The sequence below is a fragment of the Sturnira hondurensis genome, unplaced genomic scaffold (assembly GCF_014824575.4).
Source record: "Sturnira hondurensis isolate 20B ecotype Veracruz unplaced genomic scaffold, ASM1482457v3 Scaffold0005309, whole genome shotgun sequence".
Classification (NCBI taxonomy): Eukaryota; Metazoa; Chordata; class Mammalia; order Chiroptera; family Phyllostomidae; genus Sturnira; species Sturnira hondurensis.
The window spans coordinates 959,265-985,182 of record NW_028077940.1 but is presented as its reverse complement, the minus strand read 5'-3'; the positions used below and the strand labels follow the sequence as shown (position 1 = coordinate 985,182).

Genomic DNA, 25,918 nt, shown 5'->3' with positions numbered 1-25,918 from the left:
ACAAACTCAAAGTATAAGATTTAAGAGCCATAATGATTGGCTCATCAAAAACTTAATTTTGAGGCCGAATTCCACTGTGACGCAGTTGAAACTGTTTTTTTTTTCCCCCCTCAGGACCCTCCCCCTTCCTCGCTTCCGTCCTGACGCAAGTGCGTGGTTGCCTGCCGCACTGCAGGCTTGTCCTAGGCCCTGCCCAAGTCTTTTTCCGGGAGCATGCGCAGTCGCCTTCCCGGCCATTCCTGTTTTGGGTGTACGTCAAGATGGCGGCCTCCGTGTTGAATACGCTGCTGAGGCTCCTTCCTAGCCTTTCGTCTTTCAGGGGTGCCTGCGGAGTTCAGGTAACTCCTTGGAGCACGTTTTGTAGAACCGCTACTTAATTGTACTTTGTCTAGGTCTCGCTCCACTTCTAAGAATCCAGGAGCAGAGACTTTTCCACGTGCTTATGCCTTCGCTGTTTAGGCAACATTTTGCTCCCAGCACTTCCTCTTTCCCCTCACCCTTCTTAATCTTCGTGCATTTTAAAATCCCGAGCCGAGGGGAAAGAGCCAGGCTTAGATTTTATCGTCTTCCCATGTTATTACCTTGGCTAAATAACTAGGTGAATGATGCTCCCCACCCCACCCCGTCATGCACAACAAACTCTTTACTATACAGATGGTGTCTAAATCTATGATGCCCTGGAGTGTTCTTGGGTTTTGGGGCACTAACGTCTACTGGGAGAGTGTCTCCCAGTAAAGCCAGGATACATTATGGACGTGGTGACTTGTTTCTCAGCCTTCCATCTCAGTAAATGTTTATTGTCAGAGCATACATGAAAGTTTAACTCAGTTCTTGGGATTGAGATTTCCCTCCAGCCTTATGTACTTACCATTCTGGAGATTCTTAGTAGGGCAGGGCAGATTCTTGATGGGGAAGGGTGAGATAGGAAGGCTTTCTCAGCTTCCACTCCCTAAAGTGGGACTGAAGAGTGGTGACAGGGTCACTGTGGAATTAATGACAGACCTGGTAGTTTTAAAGCTAGCATAATTAGGACTCGTTTGTTCTTCCTGATGGAATGTTGACCTTCAACTTTTTGTAAAACTGAGTAACTCAGTGATTCTGGATTGGGTTGGAGACTTAACCTATCCTCTGCACCCCCTTCCTGCCACACATTTTAACTTCCAAAGAGCTACACATCTTCACTTTTCCTTTCTTTATACTTTTTCCTCCACTAGACTCACTTCATCCCCGCAAAGCATGAATTATCTTGTATGTACCAGGTTTTTGAGTTGTCCTCACAAATAAAATTGTCTCTCAGTCACTTGTCCTAGCTAGCCTCCAACATTAGTTTCTTTCAGAATCCATTTTGAGATATAGGGTAAATGGTTGTTGATGATGTCAGTTTAACCCTACCAAATATGCTACCTTCCATATATATTCCTGCTATATTCCATTAACACAATGGGCATGCATTCCCTTCTTCCTGAAGTGTCAGCAGCAAAACAATCCAGTTCCATCTTTGAATTCATTTTTTAATTTTCACCCTTTTTTATAGGTTCCCATCCAGGCTCTTTGCACTGAAGTCTCCCTTAAGGAAGATTCTTTGACCCCAGTGCCCATTTCCCCATATAATAATGAACCCTGGAAGTATCTAGACTCAGAAGGTACTTGTACAGGAAGGGAGGGTCATGTGGGGTCTGAAGTAAATGGACAGAGACACATCCTCTCCCCTAACTTGTGTGTTCTTTGATTTCAGAATACAAGTCCCGCTATGGTTCTCGTCCCATATGGGCTGACTATCGTCGCAACCACAAAGGTGGAATACCCCCACAGCGTACACGAAAGTCATGTATTGTGAGTCTCTGAGAGTAGCACATGGATGGGATATGAAGTGGGGGTGGAGACCATAGTGACAGTGGCAACAATACTTTCTCTGACAGGGCTTGGAGTATAGTCACCTGCCAACTTCTTCTCTCTATAGCGTAAGAATAAAGTTGCTGGGAACCCCTGCCCTATCTGCCGAGATCACAAGCTGCACATTGACTTTAGGGTAAGGAAAATCTTTTCTCCAGGATGAATATTTGGAGCCTTTTCGCAGTGCTAAGGAAATTGTCCTACTCTTCGTCAGATCAGGTGCCCCTACACGCCATTTACACTGGCTTCCTGGCACTATAAAAATGTTCTTTCCTCTATTCTTTTGCTCTCTACTATGGATTATAGTAAAAAGTTTCATGTCTTACCTGTGAAATTGACAGGCTAAATTGGCGGGCAATAAAAATGCCCATTTCTAATGGGAGAGGGACACCCCAAAATTTGTTTATATCCATCACAATTATTAGCAAGTAGATTGGACTAATTTTTTTTCTGAGGTTTTATTTCCTTGTCATGTTGATGTTTAGTGGCATGTTGAGACTTGCAGCTGAAGGGCAGAAATGTGAAGCATGGTATAGAGACTAGTTTTATGAAAAGCCTTCAATTAGGAGAAGAATAGGGAATTCAAAATACTTTATAAAAGTGGTGATGGAAAGTGCTCTTCTGAGCTTGCAGTGAAGCAGTAGGTGAGAAGCTGAATAGCTGGTCTTCAGAAAATTTGGAGGGTGTTTGTGTATCCGTCAAGCAGATGAGAACGTGTGACTGTTCTCAGACCCCTTCTGACACAAATTGTAGAGGAATTTGACAGGTAATTTATCAATTTCAACTGTGTACGATAGGTTAATAAAAAGGTAACTATAAATAGGTTTATATAGTTTATAATCACATAACAAGGGAGAGAGAAAAATTACAAATTCAGTAGTGTGGATGATTCTGCCTGCCATTCCAGCCGCACAAGTATACCTGCTTATTCCTTGGGTCTCACTTCCTGTGCGTAATTTGCTATCTCAGAGTCCTTCTACATAATTAACTTAAAATTGATCTGAATCAATTCTGTATACATTATATACAGCATGGTATTTGTATGCACATTACAAGATGGGTGATTTATATACAGATTTCCGGGTGATTTCTGGGTGATTGCCGGGATTGCCAACTGACTCCCTGATTTTTTGCACAAGGGCTGATTTAATTTTTCTAATATTGATTTATTTTTAGATGGGAGTGGATGTGATTCAGGGTGGTATGGCCATACATGTATTTATTTATTTTTAGACAGGGGAAGGGAGGGAGAAAGACAGGGAGAAAAACCTCAATGTGTGGTTGCCTCTCGAACGCCCCCTACTGGAGACCCGGCCCACAACCTAGGCATGTGCCCCAACTGGGAATTGAACTGGCAGCCCTGTGGTTTGCAGGCTGGTACTCAATCCACTGAGCCACAGTAGTCAGGGCTTCATGAAGGCTGATTTTAGAACCTAACCCCTGGAGAAGAGAATTCTGTATGAGTCTCAGTGACAGAGTGTAGGATGTGCACATGAAATGGTTGAAAGACTAGGAAAGAGGAAGCATTTGCTGGAGTTTTCATGAATGAGTTCAATAAGGGGATGGAGCTATAACTGGGACATGAGGGAGGGCAGCATCTGGAGAGACATAGGAGGATTAAGGTCACTTGTGTGGATGTGTAGAGATTGTGCACTTTCAGTCTCTGAAGTTTTCCTGCTGTCCCCCGCTCCTTTCTCCACCATTTTCCCCACAGAATGTGAAGCTCTTGGAACAGTTTGTCTGCGCCCACACGGGTATCATCTTCCATGCACCATACACAGGTTAGCTTGTCATCCATGTCCCCACCAAAATAGCGTTTCCTGGGAGCACTTCTGTTTATTCAGTCAGACAACAGGTACTTGGTGGCTTCTACTACAGCATAAAAAGTGTGATTGAACCTTTTGGAAATTTTGGTGTAATGGGGTTACTCACATGCTAAAACAGTTACGGGTGCACGAAAGATACAGGCAGATGTCATTGTAAGCAAGCCATCTTATTGTATCTCTTAAAAGATAAGTTCTTAAAAATAAATGGTAGTGATTATTTTATTTTTTTAGGGCTTTTCACTTTTATAAAAAGGCTTTCTCATAAATTTACTGTCCTATGAATTCTTTTATACTGTTGACAGTTCAGTTAGATTTCCCAAATTTGAAATTGTATGTTTAACAATTCAAGATTACATCTATTCCCTAACTGTAGCCACAGGCTAAATCTGGCTCACTGCTGTGTCTGTCTTCATAGTGTCTACAACTGCTTCCAGACTACAGTGGCAGAGTTGAATAGCTGAGACAAAGACTCTAGGCCCTACATCATGTAAAATATATAGCCCTATATAGAAAAATGTTGCCATCACTTGCTAAAGCAAGGTAAACTTGCCAAGAATAATTTGAATTTAACCACTTTGGGGCTGGCAGCATGATTAGTGGAGTTCAGTTTGTCGGGGAGTTTTAGAGTAGTTTTAAACTCCTGTCAAGCTGTAAAAAACTTATGAGACTATTTCGCTACACTCTTGGATTGCCTTCCCAAGACCCGAAATCCTTTCTTCCCTTACTGAATTTTTCTCTGGATTGTCCTGCCCAGTTAAGCACACTTGCCTCTTGAATTGTTTTCTGTTCTCTATTTTAGAGCCTTTTCCAATAAATGGCTTCTCTATAGTAGCTAGACCCTCCTACGTTCTTATTGCATCTCTCAGGAGGGATTCTTTCCCTTGGACAGATGGGGAAACGGACCTAAGGAGGGGGTCAGGAGAATGGGGAGCCAGGTCTTCCAAATCCAGCCCTCTCTCACCCTGTAGAAGCAGTTTGTTTTCTTACCATGCTTGATAGAAGGAGCAGAGTTACCTTTCTTTCTTCCTGCAGGAGTCTGTATGAAGCAACACAAGAAGTTGACCCAGGCCATCCAGAAAGCCAGGGATCATGGTAAGTTTGAGAAGGGCCCAGAGAAGTTTTGTTAGATGTCAAGAAAGTAACTAAGAGCCGGAGGATGGATATAAATGCTCCTACCTATCTGAGAAGTCAGCATGTAACATGTTCCCAAGAATTCCTTCTTTCATCATTTCACTGTCCTTTATTCCTTCTCCTCAGTCTTATTTTGTCATTGTTCCCCCTCTTTCACTTTTCTTCCCTCTAATAACCATCAGTCCCACTGCTGTAGTTACATCATAGGAGGAATTTTGTATAAATGTTTGGCCCTGAGCTCCATGATACTTTCGTACAAATTAGGAAAAGGTTTTCCTCCAGTAGGGCAGATGCAGCTTCATAGCCCTGGTGCAGGGCTGCACAGCTTGGTAGGGAAAAGCCTAGGCAGTATGTCAGCTCACACTTGTCCACTGGCCAATTGGCCTTTGTGCGGTGTATAGCGTGGGTAAATGTACCCAGTGGCTGTGACTGGTTCCCTCCCTCCCGTTACAGGTTATTTTCCTTCTGACTCTCTCAATCTGAACTACCTCACTCTTTTTTTTAATACCCTAGGTCTCCTCAGTTACCATATTCCCCAGGTTGAACCTCGGGACTTTGACTTCCGTAACTCTCATGGAGCTGTGAGTGCTACTCCACCAGCCCCCACTCTGGTGTCAGGTGATCCTTGGTACCCATGGTACAGCTGGAAACAGCCACCAGAGAGCGAGCTGTCCCGCCTTCGTCGGCTGTATCAAGGCCATCTAAGAGAAGAGAGTGGCCCCCCACCTGAGTCAATGCCTGAGGTGCCATTCTCAACACATGCCTAAAGTCCTCCGTAGGAACTGTAGATGGGAAGGGTACAGAGAGATTGGCAGATAATGCCAAGGAATAACATGATAGGATTCACCCTGAAGAGTTTCATCTGTTTGTGGCCAATGGCAGGTTCAGGGTCAGTGAAAAGACATGATTGTTGTTGAAAGGGGTGAATACATCTGACGCTGAGGGAGGGCAGTACAGATGTATGCAGGAAGCCCTGATCTCCATGTAGTGTATATAGATGGGTTCAGCCTTCTTTTGCTGTTGCAGACTTAATGCCAACTCAACTTTTCCAAAATAAAGTTTTGTCTCCTGTCTCTGGACTGAGTCTCAAAGAATGGGTGCTGCTATGGGAAAAGGAGTGGTCAGGCTGGAGCCAGCCCAACCTGTGACTCTTGGGACCAGGAGTCACCTGGAATAAACGTGCCATTCTGTCTCCATCACCTTGGGGGCCCCTAGTGCCTGAGGCAGTGTTCCTTGATCCACAGGTCCCAGCTGCTCACCGGGTACACTGGGTTGGAGAAGAAGCAACTAGGCTGAAGGAAAATGTATTCATAGCTAGGCACCCCCTGCCTTGGTAGTTGGTGGGTAGTGGCATCACTAAGGGCCTACAGGTCCGCGCCTAGAAGGGCAGGGTCTCCGAGGGCAGCTTGGAGAGGGCCAAAGGCGGGGTGTGTGTTTGGCGCCCCTCCCCCACCCAGAAATGGCCGCCTAGGGGGGGTGGTGTCTGGGGAGGGCGGAAGTGACGTTGCCTGGGCGGGGCCAGCCCAGCACAATGGGCCATGGAGTTCCCGTTCGATGTGGACGTGCTGCTCCCGGAGCGCATCACGGTCCTGGACCAACACCTGCGGCCACCGGCCCGCAGACCTGGAACCACTACGCCTGCCCGGTGACATCTCAAACCCACCTTGATGCCTTTCTCCCGGTTCTTGTAGAAATCTGGTCCAGGCACCACCCCCTACCCCCCCTTTTCACTGAGTAATGACCCACACACCTTTTGAGGTCCTGGATCGACCTGTTGGTGACCTTTGACCCTACACTTAGTGGGATTGAACTGCGTTTGGATCTATAATATTTCACCCTTTGGCCAAATATAAGGTCCCAGCCAAAGGATGTGGTTGACCTGCCCTTCCTGCTTCCTCACAATAACCGCAAGGGAGGAGGGAGTGTGGCACATTGGAAAGGAGGTGTGGTGAAAGTTTGGGTTCCAGAGAGTGGGGTGGAAAAATCGAGATTGGAATACTCCAAGGCAAAGTCGGGGAGTCTTTAAGTGCTGAATCTGGACTGGAGTTGTGGTCCAGTTTCCTGGGAGTCCAGAATCCTCATTCATTGATTATCTGACTGTTTATCTCCTCTCTTATAGTGTTGATGTGCAAGAGCAAATTATGACCATTGTAGATGAACTGGGCAAGGCTTCTGCCAAGGTATTGGGGACACCTCTCTAGGAACATTAGATAAAGGAGGGCTGGATTCTTTGGAAGGGACCTGCAGAAAGTCTGTCTCATCTTTCTGTCAGGCCCAGCACCTTCCTGCACCCATCACCAGTGCATCGAGGATGCAGAGTAATCGCCACGTTATGTATGTGCTCAAAGACACTTCTGCTCGACCGTGAGTACTAAACACTTTTCCATCCTGTATCCCTTTCTTCCCAGTCCCTTTCCCTTTTTGCCTCTACCTCTCTCAGCCAGTTGCTTCTAGCTTCATTATTTTTCCCATCCTGTAGGGCGGGAAAAGGAGCTGTTATTGGTTTCCTCAAAGTTGGATACAAGAAACTCTTTGTACTGGTGAGTGCCGCTGGAAGCTGAGAGTTCATATGCCTTGATTACTGAACACAAAAGTGCTAAAGTTTGGGAGGTGGCAACAATGTCTTGGTCCTAAAACAAGACATTCATTGTTCTTTACCTCTTAGGATGATCATGAGGCTCACAATGAGGTGGAACCACTTTGCATCCTGGATTTTTACATTCATGAGTCACTTCAACGCCATGGCCATGGGCAAGAACTCTTCCAATATATGTTGCAGGTATCACTTATCTTTTCACCAGTCTGTCTAAAGGGAAATCAAAGGCCCCTTTGCCATGAGCCCTGCCAAAGCTTCTGTCTTCCCCTCCCCAATGTCCCCATGTCCCTATTCCCTTCCCAGGCTCTAGAGTTCTGTTGGCATGTTCTCCCCACACCTTCTCCTACCCTGAGTCTCCTGTTCCCTGCAGAAGGAGCGAGTTGAACCACACCAACTGGCCATTGACCGACCATCACAGAAGCTGCTCAAGTTCCTAAATAAATACTACAACCTGGAGACCACTGTCCCACAGGTTAGAAATTTCAAATGGTGGATCCCCACTAAGCATTCACATTGAATTTATTATTTTAGGGCAAAGAATGGGCACCTTCCAAGCACTTCTTAGTCCCTATTATGTAGGATTCATTTTATACAACAAAGTGTTTGTTTTTTATTTTTACCATGTCTCATTTTGCAGCTATTTTACTCTCATCTATTTTGATTCATCATCATGGCTGTTTTTTATACTTAATGATATGTTCCTGCCCCAAACATAGCCAGCTCCTTTTCACCTCCTTTTCACATAGGCTATTGCTTATTCAATCAATATTTCTTAAGGGTTCAGAATAATATACATTTCCTGTCTTTGGGAGCTTTGGTCTAAAATGGGGGAAGTGGTTCGTTTTTAAGTAAATGCAACATAATTATTACTAGTGCTATCCATTTATTTAACAAATATCTATTGAGCACCTGGCACTGCTCTGGGCACTAGGAATACTTTACTCAACAAAAACAGGTAAAAGTTTCTGCTCTTGCGGAGCTTATATTTTAGTTGAGCCAAAAATTATAAACAGGTATATCCTATGGTTGATTATAAGTGTTCTGAAAAAATGAGAGCCAGGAAGAGGGCTTGGGAGTACCACAGTGGGGATGGGAACATGTGCTATTGAAGTTTAAATGGCATTAGGCAGGGAAGGACTCACCGAGGAAGTGTCATTTGAGCAGCAGTGAAAGGAGGTGATAAAAAGAGCTGAGTAATATCTGGAAGGAAGGCATCCCAGGCAGAGGGAACGGCTAGTGCAAAGACCTTGAAGGAGTGTGCCTGGAAGAGTGAACTGATGGTGTGATTGGCGTACTGTGGATGATGGTGGTGATTGGAGAGAGGTGGTTGATGAAATCAGAGCTATAAGGCAGGAAGGACGTTTTGAGCCTTAAAAGCTATTTCAAAGGCTTTGGCTTTTACTCTCTGTGAAAAAAGGAAAACCATCATAGGAGTTTCAACAGAAGGATGGTATGATCTGACTTTTAACCAGACCACTTTGACTTAAAAATAAGCAAAAGGGAAGCCCTGGCTGGTGTAGCTCAGTGGATTGAGCACAGGCCTGTGAACCAGAGGATCGCGGTTCGATTCCCAGTCAGGGCACATGCCTGGGTTGCAGGCCAGTTCCCGGCAGGGGACACACAGTACATTGTGTGTCCTCAGCAGAGGCAACCATACATTGATATTTCTCTCCCTCTCCTTCCCTTCCCCTCTAAAGGTAAATAAATAAAATCTTTTAAATAAATAAATAAATAAATAAAAATAAGCAAAAGGGGAACAAAGGTGGAAGTAAGCAGACCAGTTAGCAAGCAACAATCCTGATGAAAAATGGTGGTGGCTCAGACCAAGATAGTAGCAGTAGAGATGGTAAAAAGTGGTCAAATTTTAAATATTGTGAAGTTAAAGCAAGTCAGGTTTCCTAATATATTGAAGTAGAGGGAGTGGGGGAGAGTTAAGGGTGATCCCTAAGTTGTTGGCCTGAGAAGTTAGAAGGAGTTACATTAACTAAGACAGTAGGTAGAGCAGCTTTGGGGGAAATAGGAGGACCCATTTTGAATATGTTAAATTAGAGATGTCTGTGATAAGTCCAGGTTGATAAGTTTAGTATTTTCCTGGAGCTCAGAGTAGTAGTTTGGGATAGAGTGTCTTCAGTGTACATAGGGTAAGGAAAGCAGTGAGACAGGATGATGTCACCAGGGAGTATCAGAGACATGGTCCAAGGACTGGAGCCCATGGGAACTCTTTTAAGAAGTCAGGGCAGAGAAAGAACCAGCAAGTGTGACTAAGGAGTAACTAGTGAAGTAGATGAAAACTTGAAAGTTGACCTGGTAGGCCGGTAAGGAAAGTATTTCCAAGGAGGAAGGAATGGCTTACTGATTCAATGGTGCTGATCAGTGAAGTAAGAAGAGGTCTGGGAAGTGACCATTTGATTTAGCTGCCTGAGGCCATTTATGATCTTGGTCAGCTGTTTTGGTGCAGCAGTGGGTGAAAGTCTTGATGGAGAGTGAGTTTAGGAAATTGAGAAGCTAGGAGCTGGAGACAGCAAGAGTAGGCCACTGTTATTTTATTATTTTTTAACTTTTTATTAGAAAAACATCCACTTGTTTCACTTATTGAAGTTTTACTTATTGGTTGATTCTTATGTGTGCCTTGACCTGACCAGGTATTGAACCCCAACCTTGGCATAAGGGGAGGATGTTCTAACCAACTGAGCTATCTGGGCAGGGCTGAGGCCACTCTTTTAAATGCTGCTTTAAGGAGAACAGAGAAGTAGGACAAGAGCTGGAGAGGGAAGTGGATCAAGAGTGGGTTCTGTTCAGTTGGAAGAACAGCCTAAGAATGACTCTCTGTATAGAAAGAAAATCTGATGATGTCAGAACATGGAGAACTGTTGAAGCAGTGTTGTTGAATGGGTAGGAGGGACTGGGATTGGGCTCCTTGGATGGGATCATGGACAGTTAATCCATAGTAACATGATTTGACTGATATGCTTACAGAGGAGGCATAAAGACATAGTGGTGAGTTGAGGATTGGTAAAGAAAGGTTTGATACATGTTTAATCTTGAAAGGTGAGTGTCAGGAGACACAAGTGGGTGGGTTAAAGTGCATTTTACTTTTTTTTTTTTTATTTTAAAAATATTTCTTTATTTTTAGAGGGGAAGGGAAAGAGAGAGGAAGGGAAATATCAATGTATGGTTGCCTCTCATGAGTCCCCTGCTGGGAACTGGCCTGCAACCCAGGCATGTGCCCTGACTGGGAATCAAACCACAATCCTCTAGTTCACAGGCCTGCGCTCAATCCACTGAGCTATGCCAGCCAGGGCTAAAGTGCATTTTATATGTAAGAACCAGCACGAACAAAGTCAGAGAGGTACTAAACTACCCATCAGGGCACTACAAACAGTTTGCATGGCCGGAGTACTGGGCATGTGCTTCAAGGGAAAATAAGCAGGTAGACATTACAGCAGGATAAGGCAGGAAATAGACAGGGCCTGTTCAGAGTGTCCTCATATATATTTTTCCAGAGAGTAGTGAGAACAGTGAAGGAACATAGTATTAGGCATCAAACACATTACCTAGGTGACCGGTAATACCAGAGCAGGATAGAGTGTAAATAATAATGGCTAATGTCTCATGAGCTTTGTGTGGTATTGTATTTACATGCACCATCTCAGTTGATCCTTGTACATCTCTTTGAGGTAAGTGCTACTATTGACTCTATTTTGGGTTTATACAGATGAGTGACTTGACCAAGTTCACATAGCTAATCAGTGGTAGAGCTCAAATCTGAACCTATAACCCACTCTTCATGACCACACTGTATTCCTGGCTGAAATGCTGTAGCTAGCTAGCATCAAGAATCTGGGGCTTGAGACCCAGCTCTGCCACTTGTAGCTACTTGGCTTTGGGCAAGGCATGTCTCCAAGTCTTCTTTATTTTTTGATGCTTGTTCTTATTTATTTATTACTCTTAGAAAACCTCATTTTTGACTGGACTCAGTCTTAAAGGTAGAAGCTCTCAGAGAGGACAGCCTACCTCTCTTGGCAGTCTATTCCTGGCATTTTTCTTTGGCCCTCTTCATCCTTTTTGCCAAAAGTTTAGCACATTCTGCAGCCTCTTCCTTACTTTTCTTAGTACGTTGCTTCTTCAGAGCAATGCGCCAATATTTGTGTTACAGTACACATGGAGTAACAAGACACTGAATCTCAGGTGCGCTTTGGTTCTAGGTTTCTTACCTTCTTTGTTTAGGGGCTTTCACATAACATACTGGCAAACATCTTCTTTAGAAAGGTTGAAGACTTTGCAGATTCTGCTAGGTCTTCTGCGCCCCAGGTGACAAGGCACAATAGTATCAGTGAGACCAGGAATATCTTTCTGCCCAGCCCCCCCACCTTTTTTTTTACAATAACCATATTGAGAACACAGAGATTGGCATTCACAATGCAACCCTGAACAGACTGGCGCTTTCGCTCTTCAGTCCTTGGTCTATAATAGGAATGCCCCTTGCTCAGCAGCAGGCGGACACATCCATGGGTCAAGACACCCTGCTTCATAGGGAAACCTTGTTTGTCATTCCCACTCCTGATTCAAACCACATAACTCCTCTATTCATCTAGAGCATCAGCAACAATTTCTGTGGCCATATGCTTCTCATAAAAGGTACTATGTTTGTGTTCATTGCCCTCTTCAATGAGTTTCTGGTAGCCAGTGGATTAGAGATTTTCAGTTTCATCCTGAAGCAGCCAACCGCCTCCAAGGCACCATGAAAAAGAGTCCAAGTCTTTATTACTATTCTTTATTTTTATTATTTTTAATGCCTTTCTTTTTAATTCTATTTTTTTAGAGAGAGAGTCAGGGAGGGAGAGGAGAAAAGCATCAATATAAGAGAGATATATCAATCGGTTTTTTTCTTGCATGCCCTGAACTGGGGACCTGGCCCACAACCCAGGCATGTGCCCTGACTGGGAATCCAACCAGCAACATTTCAGTCCACAAGCTGGCGCTCAGTCCACTTAGCCACGCCAGCAGGGTCTTTTTTACTGTTTTTTTTTTTTTTGAACTATAATTGTTGTGAAGGCGAAATCAAATGTGATAACATGACAACACTCTAAAATGATCAGTAATTAGATATCAAAGTGGCACCCCATCTTCCAGCATCTCTTCCTTCTCTCAACAATCCCACCTGTCTGAACCCTACTTAAAATCTTAGTTCTCAGTATTTGTATCCTTAACTCATGTGGCCTTGTCTGTGAGTCTTGTTTGGACAGCTCTGTATGCCTTCCTTGACATTTTGTGCTTTGTCACAAAAGCACAAATGAAAATTAAAGTAAAATTCACTTTTTTATTTTTTAAGTAAAATATACAATTTGCCCTGGCTGGTGAAGCTCAGTGGATTGAGTACCAGCCTGAGGACCAAAGTGTTGTCAGTTCGATTCCCAATCTGGGCAAATGCCTGGGTTGCTGGCCAGGTCCCCAGTAGGGGCCGTATAAGCAGCAACCACACATTGCTATTTCTCTCCCTCTTTGCCCCTCCCTCCCCCTCTCTCAAAAGGTAAATAAATAAAATCTTTAAAAAAAAAATAATTCAATGCCCTGGCTGGTGTAGCTCAGTGGATTGAGCTCAGGCCTGCGAACCACACGATTGCGGTTCGATTCCCAGTCAGGGCGCATGCCTGGGTTGCAGGCCAGTTCCCAGCAGGGGACTCACAAGAGGCAACCATACATTGATGTTTCCCTCCTCTCCTTCCCTTCCTCTCTAAAGATAAATAAATAAATAAATATTTAAAAATAATAAAAAAAATAATAATTCAATAGTTTTTAGTATATTCACCTTGTTGTGCAATTACCACCACTGTCCAATTCCAGAACATTTCACTAAGCATTCACTTACCATTCCTCTTCCCCAGACCCTCTTAACCACTAATCTCTTCTGTGGAATTGCTTATTTTGGACATTTTATGTAAGTGAAATTATACAACATGTGGCTTTTATGTTTGGCTTTCATTTAGCATAATGGTTTCAGGAGGTTCTTCTATGTTGTAGCCTGTATTGGTACTTCATCCCCTTTTTTAAAAAAGATTTTTTTTTTTTATTTTAGAAAGAGGGAAAGGGAGGGACAAAGGGAGAGAAACATCGATTGGTTACCTCTCACATGCACCCAGACCAGAGACCAAACCTGCAACCCAGGCATGTGCCCTGCTGACCAGCAGTCAACCAGCAACCTTTTACTTTGTGGGATAACACCCAACTGAGCCACACCAATTAGAGCTGTACTTAACTTCTTTTTATGTCTGAATAATACTCCATTATATGGATTATGCCACATTTTGTTTATCCATTTATCAGCTGATTGTTTCCACTTTTGCCCATTTGTGGGCACTTTTAAGATTTTAGGTTGTTGGGTTTTGTTTTATTTTTAAAGATTTTTTATTTACTGATTTTCAGAGGTGAAGGTGGGGAGAGAGGGAGAGAAACATCAATGTGTAGTTGCCTCTTGCACACCCCCTACTGGGGACCTGGTTTGGAGGCCGGTGCTCAATCCACTGAGCCATACCAGCCAGGGCTATTGTGTATAAGATTCTGTTTGCGCTTGTATTTTCAGTTCTTTTGGGTATACCTAAGAGTGGAATTGCTGGCCATGTTGTAATTCTTTTTTTTTTTTAATCACTCAATTTTTCATTGCTTTTAGAGAGGGAGAGAGAAAGGGAGAGAAACATCGATGTGAGAGAGAAGCATCAATTGGTTGCTTCCCACATGCACAGGGATGGAGGATTGTATGTGCTCCAAGCAGTGTTCAAACCCAAAACCTAGGTATGGACCCCAACTGGGAGTCAAACCTGCGACCTTTTGGTCTACAGGACGATGCTCCAACCAACTGAGCCACACCGGCCAGGGCCATACAATAATTCTTGGTTTCACTTTTTTAAGAACAAGCTGTTTTTCCAATAACTACATTTATATTTCCACCAGCAATGGATGAGTGTTTCAGTTTCTCATCAGCCTCATAAACATGTTATTTTCCTTTTTAAAAAATAATCAGCATCCTCGTGGGTATGAAGTAGTCTCATTTTGTGGTTTTTGATTTGCATCTCCCTAATGACTAACGATATTGAGCATCTTTTAAGTGCTTACTGGCCACATAAATATCTTCTTTAGAGAAATATTTATTCAAGTCTCATGCCAATTTTTAAATTGTTTTTCTCTTTGAGGTGTAGGAGTTTTTTATATGTTCTAGATATAACATCCTTATCAAATGTATGACTTGCAAATATTTTGTCCTATTTTGTTTATGGGTTGTCTTTCATTTTCTTTTAATCTTTTTTTAAGGTTTTATTTATTTACTTTTAGAGAGAAGGGAAGGGAAGGAGAAAGAGGGAGAGAAATATCAATGTGTGTCCACCTCTCACGTGCCCCCCACTGGGGATCGGCCCACAACCCAGGCATGTGCCCTGACTGGGAATCGAACCGGTGACCCTTTGGTTCCCAGCCCACACTCAATTCACTGAGCTACATCAGCCAGGGCTCATTTTCTTGATAGTGTCTTTTGGTGAAGTCCAGTTTATCTATTTTTCTTTTTGTGGTTTGTGCTTTTGATGTCACATTTAAGATATTGTCTAATCCAAAGTCATAATTTTCCTCACTGTTTCCCTGTAAGGGTTTCATACGTAGTTTTAGTTCTAGGTCCATTTTTAGTTTTATTTTTTCATCTGTAGTGTGAAATATAGGTCCAAATTTATTATCTTGCGTGTGGGTTTTCAGCTGTCTAAGCACCATTTGTTGAAGACTATTCTTTCCCTTTTGAGTGGTCTTGGCATCATGGGTGTATTTCTGGACTCTGTTTTTTCTACCACACCATTATAATGGCTTTCTAGTATTGAAATCAGGAAGTGTGAATACTCCAACTGCATTTTTTAAAAATTTTATTTATTTATCTTTAGAGGGGAAGGGAAGGAGAGAGAGAGAAATATCAATGTATGGTTGCCTCTTATGCGCCCCTTGCTGGGAACTGGCCTGCAACCCAGGCATGTGCCCTGACTGGGAATTGAACAGCGATCATCTGCTTTGCAGGCCCGAGCTCAATCCACTGAGCTACACCAGCCAGGGCCAACTGCATTCTTCTTTTTCAAGGTTGTTTGGCTATTTGAGATCCTTTGCAACTCCATGGGTTCAGCTTGTCAGTGTTTGAGACTGTCAAGAGGACTAGAAAGGCTGGCTTTTGTTCCTTCCACTATGGTTTTTCTAGCAGCGTTTTGTATCCAAGTATGCTGAGTGGTTGAATGGACAGTTACTATATTTTGCTTGTTTTTTGTCTTATAGGTAAACAACTTTGTGATCTTCGAGGGCTTCTTTGCCCATCAGCATCGTAAGTCTTCTTACCTTGTGTGTTGGTCAGTTAGCTGGGGTGAGGGAAAGAAAAGAGGTGGGTTCTTTGTCCCACTGGTCTCCTCACTGAGGGGCACCGCCACTTCCTTCCTCACAGGGCCCCCTGCTCCCTCTCTGAGGGCAACTCGGCACTCCGGCACTGCTGTGGTTGATCCTACACCTGCTGGTAAAGCGGTACTGAATTGGCGGGACTATAGTGCTATGGTGGCAAATTACTCTGGAGGCCACAGAGCACACAGTGTGATCTATAGGCAGTGTGGAAAAACTCTAAAGCAACCCAAGTCTCCCAGCAGTCATTTCCCATTTGCCTTTACCATCATGAGAGCAGTGCATTTAAACTTGTCAAGACTTTCTTTTTTAAGAGTTTACTTATTTTTAGAGAGGGGAGGGGAGGGAGAAAGAGAGGGAGAGAAACATCAATGTGTGGTTGTCTCTTGAGTGCCTCCAACTGGGTATCTGGCTCACAACCCAGGCATGTGCCCTGACTGGGAATCAAACTGGTGACCCTTTGGTTTGCAGTCTGGTGCTCAATCCACAGAGCCACACCAGCCAGGGCTGAACTTGTCAAGACTTTTAACTAAGCAAACTTATTGGGAGCCTGTTTCACAGTTAATGTTGATGGAGACTCTTGTTGCTTCAGGTCCATAAAAGTAGGCCAGAGTCACATTCCTTTGTAAACCCCTCAGATTTCTGACAGTCAAGTGCAGTCAGCCCTTCCATTTCCAGTCAAAGAATATTGACATGAATGGCCCAAAGTTTAAATATTAGATTTAGAAGATAATGCTCAGAACTTACATCTCCAACCAAATATGAATGAAATTGGTCTCAAGAAACCAGACCTAGGAGGTACAGAAACGCTGACTCAGTTCTCTATTTCATCTTCATACACACATGCTCCCTGCCAGTCTGAGCCCTACTCCTTCCTCACTGCTTGCTTCCCAAAGGTGGGGAAGCACAGCTGTCTGTTAGCTATGCAGCGCATACTGCATGGAAGGGCCACTCTTCTGAGCTGGCTCTGTGACTAGCTCACACCTCCTCCATGGACAGGAAAGGGAAGAACAATCACTCAACAGTCAGCTTCAGCCAGCATCAGACACTGAGAGGCAGTTCATTTCTATGAGTTTCTTTGGTTTCCAAGGCTTCCCCCACCCAGCTCCTGCTGATGTACAGGCTATGAGAGGGACTGAGATCCAGTAAGGATTGTGGGGACTCAGGACCACAGTTGGGGGCTGTGGATAAAGCTTAAATGGATTCACTGAGGTTCTCATGATGGAAAACTTGAGGGGGAAAGGGAGGGAACAAGTATAGTGAGGGAATGAGAGGCGGAGCCTTGGACAATATGTTATCATTCCATTTACTCTCATAACTCCCTTGCAGATACCTATGCTTTCTCATCCTTTTTTTCCTCCTAGTAAAACTTACATCTTTTTGCATCTTTGCAGCAAAAGGAGAGGTTTTGCCCCACCCCAGCCTCTCCTAACCTCTCTAAAGCAATTTCTGATTAACCAAGGACTTTGTCCATCTCATCTAGAGGGACCCAGGGTCATTGTTAGCCTGGCTGGGACCATTCCACTGCCCCAGAATCCCAGGGGGTCTGACAGCACCCACTGACAGTAAGAGCTTGCTTCCCTTGGCCACCCTTCTGGATTGTTTCCCCCTAATTCTGCATTTGGCTTACTCCTTCTGGCTCTCGTCAGAAGTGCCCCAGCATTCTTCCAAAATTCCCTTGTAGTGTGATGGTATTGCCACAGAGGTGCTTCTGTGGTGGAGCTGAACTCTTACCCTTCCCCAGAAGGAATTGTGGTGTCAGGGAGTAGAGGTTTGGGCTCATTACAAAGTGTGTCTCCAAATGCCTACCTTGCCTGTGTCTTCTCCACCATCAGCTCCAGCCAGGAAGCTACCACCCAAGAGAGCAGAAGGAGAAATCAAGCCCTACTCCTCTAGTGACCGAGAATGTAAGACTGGGGTAGGGTGTCTTGGTTTGGGGTACCCTAACTCAGGAAGAATTCATTCTCTCTAAAGGCTCTGATTTCTCTTCTCTACCCTAATCTGTGCTGTCTTGCTCTTTATCCTCCCCCCTTCTCCCAGTTCTGAAGGTAGCTGTGGAGCCTCCTTGGCCCCTAAACAGGGCCCCTCGCCGAGCTACACCTCCAGCCCACCCACCTCCCCGCTCCAGCAGCCTGGGGAATTCACCAGAACGAGGTCCCCTCCGCCCCTATGTGCCAGAACAGGAGCTTCTACGTTCCTTGCGCCTCTGCCCCCCACACCCCACTGCCCGGCTTCTGCTGGCTTCCGACCCTGCTGGCAGCTCTGCCCAGCGTCGCCGCACCAGGTATTAGAAGTTGGATGGTTAGGGAGCCTTGAGACTGTCAAAGAATATCAGAAATGGCAAAGGGCAATTCAAGTCGAGACATAAACAGGACAGGTAAATTGGAGAGTATATTGGGAAATATTTGTGGGAGTGGTATGGAAATAAATGACAGTGGGGAAGCAGAATAGGACTTTATGTACCGTCTAGGGACCCCAGTTTTACAGAGAGAGTTGGGAGGAAATGTAGGGAGAACCCAGATCCATGGGTGGATGGAACTGAACTTCTAAGTTGGGGGAAATCTTTTTGTGATACTTGCTAGGGAAGTGCAGTGTCTCTGACATTGGGGGCCACTGGCCCCATGTGGGGGTGCAAGAATAGGCATCTCTTGTATTTTTCTCCCTAGCTTTCTCTTCATTTCTGACCTCTATGTTTTTCTCTCTCCCCCCACTTTCCCTCTCCCTACCTCCTGCCCATAAATCCTTTCACAGCTCCCTTCCCCGCTCTGATGAGAGTCGATACTGACAGACAGCTAACCTGCTCCCCTCCCTAGGAGACCTTGGCTGGGCAGAGACCCTCTCCCCGAGAACCCCAGACCTATTCTTCCAATGCTTCATCCAGGATCCAGTGGAACCTGACTGAATCCATAGGATTCCCTCTTCCCCTTTCTTGGGTAACTGGGTTGTCACGGTCCCAAATGGCCAAATACTCTGCAGTGTTTCTTGCCAGGAAATGCATCCCTTCTCTCTTAACTTGGTCTCTGAACACTCCCACTGTCTGAATTTGCTGCCAGACTCCTTGGTTGTGCGCTTATACTAACTATCCAGATAAGCACACTCTGGCTTGCTGCCAGACTCCATAATACCATGGAAGGTCCAAGGGCCTCCACTGCTAGAGAAACCTTTTAAGAAATCTTGTCCGTGGAATAAATCCCATATTCAATCTACAGTGTCTACTGGTGGCCCTCATACTGCTTTGTGCTACCTAATATACTTACCTTTCAGTGTGCTGATGCCAGCCAGTGAGATATGCTTCAGAGCACTCCAATTAGGTAGGATAGGGACTTACTCAAAAAGGGATCTACTCAACATTGCTGAGCTCTTCATTACAACATGTTTTGTGTATGTGTCCATGAACCCTTCAGGTGATGTCTGCTTTGGGGCTATGAAGACTTGCCACACTTCTAAAGACACCACTACTTCCCCCAGACGCAGATTCTGTGAGGGACTTTGTTTCTTGGCAGTAGATCCCAGCAAGCACCCTGGGGTTACTCTTTGCCATATTTCAAAAGATAAGCCTGAGTCTTGAGGCTCTGTTAGCTCCCAGACCCGTCCCTCCCCAGTATCTAGATGCTGGTAATATTCCTGTCTTGTGGGATTGTTTTGAGATGAAGGGGAACTCCTCTCTGGCCATTTTTTTTCCTTCCCCCTCTATAGCAAGAACCTTTTTTCCTGCTCCATGCCGATGGTATAAAACATCCTCCTCCCTCCCTACCCTCTGTGGTAGATCAGTACCCCCACTATGTTCCCCCAAATCCTTGGGAGCAGGATCTCCCTTCCTCCTTACTCATTCTTCCTTTTTCTTCTCCCTCTCAGTGTTGTCTCAATAAAGTGTGAATTCCTTTGTGTTTTTTAAATGGACATTTTCAATGAAAAAGAAAACACCCTGAAAAACCGACTTAAGGCCTCAGCTTCATTTGTGTTACCTCATTTTCCTAGGTTCTAAGGGATCTCTGACCCTCTCATCTTCCTCATTGCTGAGATCTGTAGATCTTCTAGCAAGGAGTCTCAGAGCTCCCCTTGCAGCATCTGGTGTTCCTCCCTTTCCCATCTTCATAGATGGATCTTCTCCCGTGGATTCTGTCTTCTCTCATGTCGTTGCTGGATCCCTCTGTGTAGGCTTCTATGTCTACTTCCCCATTCCCTCCAGAAACTCTGGCTCTCCCCAGTGATTTCTACCCATCACCCCAGGCCAGCCCTTGCTGTGTTGTCAAGATTTACCCATATCCCTGGGATCCCCTAATTGGTCCCTGGATTCCTCTTTACAACTCTGATTTCCTGCCTTTCCCCCACCAAACACTTGGCCCTCTCCCAAGACAGTCCCTGACCTCTCTTTTGAGTGTCCAACACATTCACAGCCTCTCTTCAAAGGCTCCCTCCCTTCTAAATCACCTTTGCTACTGCCTATAATGAAGGTAACCATGTTTTCCAAACCAAACATCAGGGTACCTTGTCCAACAAACTGGTTTTGTTTATGTGCTTTTGTGGGGGCTAAATGCACCACATACTTTTAGCCTGGCTTTTAACACATTCCAGCTAGAAATAGTAAAGCAACAAATCAGGATTGCTCCAGAAAAATCTTTGGAGTATCAAACGAACTCTCCCCTTTCTGGGGCCCAGCTTAGATTAAAGCCCCTAGGAAGGATAATTACCTCTCCGTGCTCCCGTGCTGTTCCTCTCATTCCTCTCCTCTGATTCCTCTACATCCACTCATTTTTCACCCTGTAGCCTCTTCCCCATCATTTCCCATTTCTTCTACAGGGGGACTCCCCCAGGGCTGGTAGCCCAAACCTGCTGCTACAGCCGCCATGGGGGGCTGAATTCCTCATCCCCTAACATAGGTAAGTATTCATCCCTCCATATCCTCAAATCAAGTAGGCTATATTCACTACCTTCTCCAGCTTTCCCATGCACATATGTTGTATTTCCACAGGCAACCTAGAATGGAAGCAGAGGGAACAGGAAACAGATAATAGGTGAGGCCTGATCCCCTTCCCTACCAGCCTCCCACAGCACCTGTCTTTCATAATATCACTCTCAGCTTTTTCCTCTGAAATCTTACTCTCCCAACTGGATGCTACCCGCCTTTCCCTCTAAATCCTTCTGCTTAACATCCTACAAGCCTGTTTCCCCGTAAGTTCAACACTGGTACTTCCCTTTGGCACTGTTTGAGGGGTTTCAAGTTTGGACATACCACCAATGGTTCCAGCTTCACACCCCATCATTTGTCCTCCCCTACTTAAGAACCAGACAGACCCTGAGACTCTGATCTTAATTTCACTTCAGTGCCTCTGTAACCCACTGTCCATCACCCTCCTACCTACCAGGTCTGCCAGTGATGAGCAGGTCTTGTCACAGCATGGGTATGAAAAGGAACCCATGCACACAGTTCCTCCACAGGTCCAGGCCCCACCAGCCCAGTACTGGTCAATGGCTGGGGACTTGTTCAACGCCAGGTTCATTCGAAAGTTGCAGGAAAATCGCAGCACCAGGCCTTGGTGACTGCGGCCCTGTCACACCTTCAAAGTAGTATTTCTCTCGCTACAAGAGGCAGCCAAGTGCCGGCCTTCATAGTAGAAGTATTTCATTCATTTGTTCATTCAACAGGCTTTCTTAGCAGTGCTAAGTCATTTGTATCTTATTCTAACGACAGCAATAAAGTACTTTTATCACGAGAGCTACTGAGAAACTTAACTGTCATTATTTCAGTATCATCTCACTGCCTGTACCCAGTTCAGCCCCATCTAGCCCAGCATTTTGCGCAAGCGCCCCGAGTGAGCGGAGCCCGCGGCCGCTAACTTAACTGCGCAAGCGCTCTAAGGCGGCCTCTGGTCCTCTGGCGCAGGCGCACTTACAGCGGCCTGGGTTTTCTCTCTCCGTCGCAGTACGCAAGCGCGCAACATCTCCGTTTCCCGGCCCACTTCCTTGAACCCTTCCACCTCTCCTTTCCCCTTCAAGAAGCCAGCCCCGGGACGCATTCGTCCCAGGAGATCAGAGGCCACATTTGGTAGGAGTGCTCTCTGCTTTCGGAATATCATGTACCAGCCCAGCAGGGGGGTAGCCAGGCGTCTCGGCCCCTGTCTCCGCGCCTACCAGGCTCGCCCCCAGGTGAGAAGAGGGGAAGCAGCCGGAGTCGAGGGGGCGGGAAGAGACCCTCATCAGAGCTTGCACTAGGGGCGGAGCGCCCGCCCCATTCCGCACAGGCGCAGTGACATCCCAGCGCCCTGTCTTACCTCTTGTTGGGCGGTACCTGGAGGGCCTGGGGTCTCGGGCAGCAGGGAGGTCGTGCTACCAGCCGTGGCGCACATGGAACATGAACAGCGCTTCTGCCAGGTCTGGGGTGGACGGGCAGGGTTGAAGGTGGGCTTGTGGGGCGCATCTGCTCTTCGCCTGCGGCTCTGCCACTGCCTGTGCCTCGAGGTGATTTGAAGGGCAGGGGGGCGGAGAGATTCATACTCCGCGTGTCTTGCACCGTGATATCGCCCGATGACTGTAAAGCCGGCCAGGGCCTCTGCTCCCAGGTGGGAAAGCTGGCCACACCCCCAGTGGAGACAGCGCGTCAGGGACAGAGCCCATGCGGCCCACTCGTCTTCTGGAGTGATCCCTCCAGTTCCTGGAGAAGCGGAGGAACTCAGGTCAGGCCTGACTTTGGGTGACCTCCTGCTCATCCTGGTTTCAACTGTCCATCCTTTCAGCCTACTGGGCTTGTTTGTGTCATTAGTGGGACTCGAAATGATAACTTGTTTGCATACCTTATAAGTCAGTTTCGTTTACATTTATTTCATATAGTACTTATAATAATTCCATGTGATGTCATTTTTTATAAGAGGGCATTTACTGGAAACAGGCATAGGGAATGAGAGTGCCTAAGGTTTCTGAATAGTCTTGGTACTCAAGAGAAATGTCTGCTGTTTCAGCTGGATTTTTCCTGTATACACCAGTCTCACACACTTAATTGTGGAATGTGGAATAGGCCACATAATTTCATCCACAGTGCAAATAAAATCTGCTATTAGTTCACTTGTTCATTCTTCAAACACGTATGTGATCCTTGCCCTGAGAGGTGGAACTGCTCTCGAAAGTATTGGAATCTTAAATGTAAAGGTATTTGTCAATGTTTTGGGGAGATGCTTGTCGTAAGAAACTTTCCCCTTGGAGATGGAGGTGAATGTGTCCCATTTTCCTCTAGTCTAGTAATTCTGTCACTTCTGTCAGGAAAAGCAGGTGGGATTGGGAGTGTGTTAATGAGCAGCTTGGATGAAGGGCCATTAGGCAGCTGGATTCTTACCTTTTTCATTTTGGTTCTTCCTCCTTAGGACCAGCTTTCTCCATGGGCTCTGCCACTCCCACCCCTGTGGCCCCACTCCGTGACTTCCACTTCTCCGTCTTCTCTTCTCTGGTTGCCCCCAATCCCACGCCCTCCCACTTGGCTGCTTCCCTGGGCTCCCCCACTACCTCTCCTTCAGATCCAGGCCCTCAGCTCACCACCATGGGTCGTTCTCCCTCCACAAAAAGGGGAGGAGGGACCAGGACCTGAGCTGCATAGTGGCTGCCTGGATGGGCTTAGGAGCCTATTTGAGGGACCTTCCTGCCCCTCTCCTGGAGCTTTGATATCTTTCCAAGCCCCCGTGACTGCCCGCCCTTCCCCTGCCACTCCATCTGGAGATCCGAGTATGGAGGAGCACCTGGCTGTCATGTATGAAAGACTGAGACAAGAGGTAAGTCAGTTCAAAAGTGACCTTCATCCACAGTGGGAAGGAATGCAGGTAACACTTGGAAATAAAGGATTAGTCAACTAGATTCTTTCCTGGAACTGCAAGGCATGCATAGAAATGTTACAAACATTTCCCAAGGAAAAAACAATCCTAAATGTAGATTAAAGAAAGTTAAACATGGCATGGAGATGACCTTTCACTCAGAGAGGAATAAGGAAGCACTAAAAATAGAAAACTTGAGAAATAGGATCATCTTTTCTTTCCCACTGGGTTGATGCCTTCTTCTTCTTCCACCTAGCTTCCCAATTTCTTCCTTCACTCCCATGACTACACTCTCTACTCATCGGATGTTGAATTCATCAATGAGATCCTGAACATACGTACCAAGTGAGAATCCAGCCATGGGCATGGTGGTGGGGAAGAAAAGGACCCAGTGCTATGTATAATACTTGACCCTTTCAGTTACTGGAGAAGGTACTAGGCTGTTTCCCTACAACTGTTTCCTATTCTTCAGTAGCCAGTATGGTTTTCTTATTCTGCCATTGTGAGATTTCTTTTCCATCCCTTTGCACAGGGGTCGCACATGGTATATTCTGTCACTAACCCTCTGCCGCTTCCTGGCCTGGAACTATTTTGCACAACTTCAGTTGGAGGTTCTACAGTTGACCCGCCACCCGGAGAACTGGACCCTGCAAGCCCGTTGGAGGCTTATGGGGCTACCCATCCACATGCTCTTTTTGCGTTTCTACAAGCGTGACAAAGAAGAGCTTTACCGGTAAGAGTAGTGAGGATGGACCCACACGCTAAAATCCATTTCCTAATTGTACAGTTTTCGGATTGATGGTCCAGTGTCCCAGAAAATCCTTCTAACTAACTTGGCTACAGCCTCCTTGAGCACAGGGATCTTATAGTAGTCTATTTTAATACAACAGAAATAGGGACTTGGAGTACATTTCCTAAATCTCTGAACTCAGTTTCTACATGTATATTACCTGGCACATAGTAGGTGTTCGAATACTTATCAAACAAATGAAAATTTCTGCTGGTGAGCTCTCCTTCCCAGGAGCATGCCTGCGCCTTTCCCTTCCCTCTGTTCTTCCCCCAAAGGCACAGATCTCCTAAACTCTTAAATGACCCTAGGCTTGCAACTAGGGGAACAATGGGCAGTGGCAGCTCATCCCAAGCTGACCCCCGACCATGTATGTCCCCAAAACCACCTTTTCTCCGACTTCCCAGTGAACTAACAGCCCCACCTACGCTCTCCTATTACTTCTTCCATCCTAAATCCTTCCTTGTTTCACTGTGTTCAGCTTTAACAAACATACTCTGAAAATCAAAATAAAAGAATCCAGCCCTGGCTGGTGTAGCTCAGTGGATTGAGCGCGGGCCTGTGAACCACACGGTCACAGTTCAATTCCCAGTCGGGGCACATGCCTGGGTTGCAGGCCAGTTCCCAGCAGGGGACTCACAAGAGGCAACCATACATTGATGTTTCTCTCCTCTCCTTTCCTTCCTCTCTAAAGATAAATAAATAAAATATTTTTTAAAAAAAAGAATCCTTGTAGGTTGAGCCTCACAACCTTAGATAAAGTACTTGGTAAATTTCTGACTAAGTAGAATCCAATTGTTAGGCTTGCCCTACACCAGTGGTCTGTAAACTTTGCACAGTGGAATCATTGGTGCCAGACATTCTGGTTTAATTGGGACAGGATACAACCTGGGCATCAGGGTTTCTCAAAGTTCCCCAGATGATCTAATAAGTAGCACAGTTAAGGAACTATTAGTTTAAACAAATGCTTGAATTAAACCTTGGGATCAGTCAGCTTACCCCTCAGTAAGCCTCTCTTTCTTCACCAGGACCTATGATGCCTATTCTACTTTCTACCTGAATTCCGAGGGCCTCATTTGTCGCCATCACCTAGACAAAGTGAGTCCCAGGGCTGAATGTGGTAGGATGAAGGGGTAGCACATCCTACCAACTGGTATTAACCTTTCTCCCTGCAGCTGATGCCTTCACACTCACCGTCAACACCTGTGAAGAAGCTGCTTGTGGGGGCCTTGGTGACTCTAGGGCTGTCAGAGCCAGAACCCAGCTTACGCCTGTGTCCCAAAGCCTGATCCAGGAACTGGGGTGGGGGCAGCACTGAAACTGCTATGCACATGAGGTGGAGGTGGAGGCAGCCAGCTTCTTCCCCTCTTCTCTCTCTCCTTCCTCCTTATCTCATGCTGTGTAAAGCTGTTGTGTAATTTAATTTGTAAATAATAAAGTCTAAGTGAAAATATGACATTGAATTTCCATGTCACTTTAT

The 25,918-nt window shown here is 45.5% G+C and overlaps 3 protein-coding genes and 1 pseudogene across 11 annotated transcripts; 3 read left to right on the top strand and 1 right to left on the bottom strand.

Moving 5' to 3' along the window:
• The first annotated feature begins 168 nt into the window (after positions 1-168).
• MRPS18B (mitochondrial ribosomal protein S18B) lies at positions 169-5,923 on the top strand. The gene is made up of 7 exons (XM_037046866.1): positions 169-338; positions 1,535-1,643; positions 1,736-1,833; positions 1,961-2,029; positions 3,608-3,674; positions 4,752-4,811; positions 5,364-5,923. Exons 1-7 carry the CDS (start codon positions 261-263, stop codon positions 5,615-5,617), a joined length of 735 nt encoding a protein of 244 aa, XP_036902761.1. The 5' UTR covers positions 169-260; the 3' UTR covers positions 5,618-5,923.
• Positions 5,924-6,006: 83 nt separating this feature from the next.
• Positions 6,007-21,571, top strand: ATAT1 (alpha tubulin acetyltransferase 1). Of its 6 annotated transcripts, XM_037046855.1 has the most exons (14): positions 6,007-6,495; positions 6,970-7,030; positions 7,123-7,214; positions 7,330-7,390; positions 7,516-7,629; positions 7,817-7,918; positions 11,100-11,123; positions 15,742-15,787; positions 15,905-15,973; positions 17,691-17,762; positions 17,896-18,139; positions 20,656-20,735; positions 20,828-20,870; positions 21,222-21,571. In XM_037046855.1, the coding sequence occupies exons 1-14, from the start codon at positions 6,389-6,391 to the stop codon at positions 21,394-21,396; spliced, it is 1,290 nt and encodes a 429-aa protein (XP_036902750.1). In that variant the 5' UTR covers positions 6,007-6,388; the 3' UTR covers positions 21,397-21,571. The 6 variants fall into 6 exon arrangements, with proteins under 6 accessions (XP_036902750.1, XP_036902751.1, XP_036902752.1 ...); XM_037046856.1 differs by lacking the exon at positions 11,100-11,123; XM_037046860.1 differs by lacking the exons at positions 6,007-6,495; positions 11,100-11,123 and adding an exon at positions 6,508-6,795.
• Positions 11,357-12,272, bottom strand: LOC118987623 (40S ribosomal protein S6-like; annotated as a pseudogene).
• A 176-nt stretch (positions 21,572-21,747) lies between the features above and the next one.
• Positions 21,748-25,894, top strand: CUNH6orf136 (chromosome unknown C6orf136 homolog). Of its 4 annotated transcripts, XM_037046861.1 has the most exons (7): positions 21,749-22,002; positions 22,416-22,529; positions 23,211-23,612; positions 23,908-23,996; positions 24,184-24,384; positions 25,467-25,536; positions 25,614-25,894. In XM_037046861.1, exons 1-7 carry the CDS (start codon positions 21,931-21,933, stop codon positions 25,725-25,727), a joined length of 1,062 nt encoding a protein of 353 aa, XP_036902756.1. In that variant the 5' UTR covers positions 21,749-21,930; the 3' UTR covers positions 25,728-25,894. The 4 variants fall into 4 exon arrangements, with proteins under 4 accessions (XP_036902760.1, XP_036902756.1, XP_036902758.1 ...); XM_037046865.1 differs by lacking the exon at positions 25,467-25,536 and having other exon boundaries at positions 21,748-22,002; positions 25,614-25,702; XM_037046863.1 differs by lacking the exon at positions 22,416-22,529 and having other exon boundaries at positions 21,750-22,002.
• Positions 25,895-25,918: the final 24 nt, after the last annotated feature.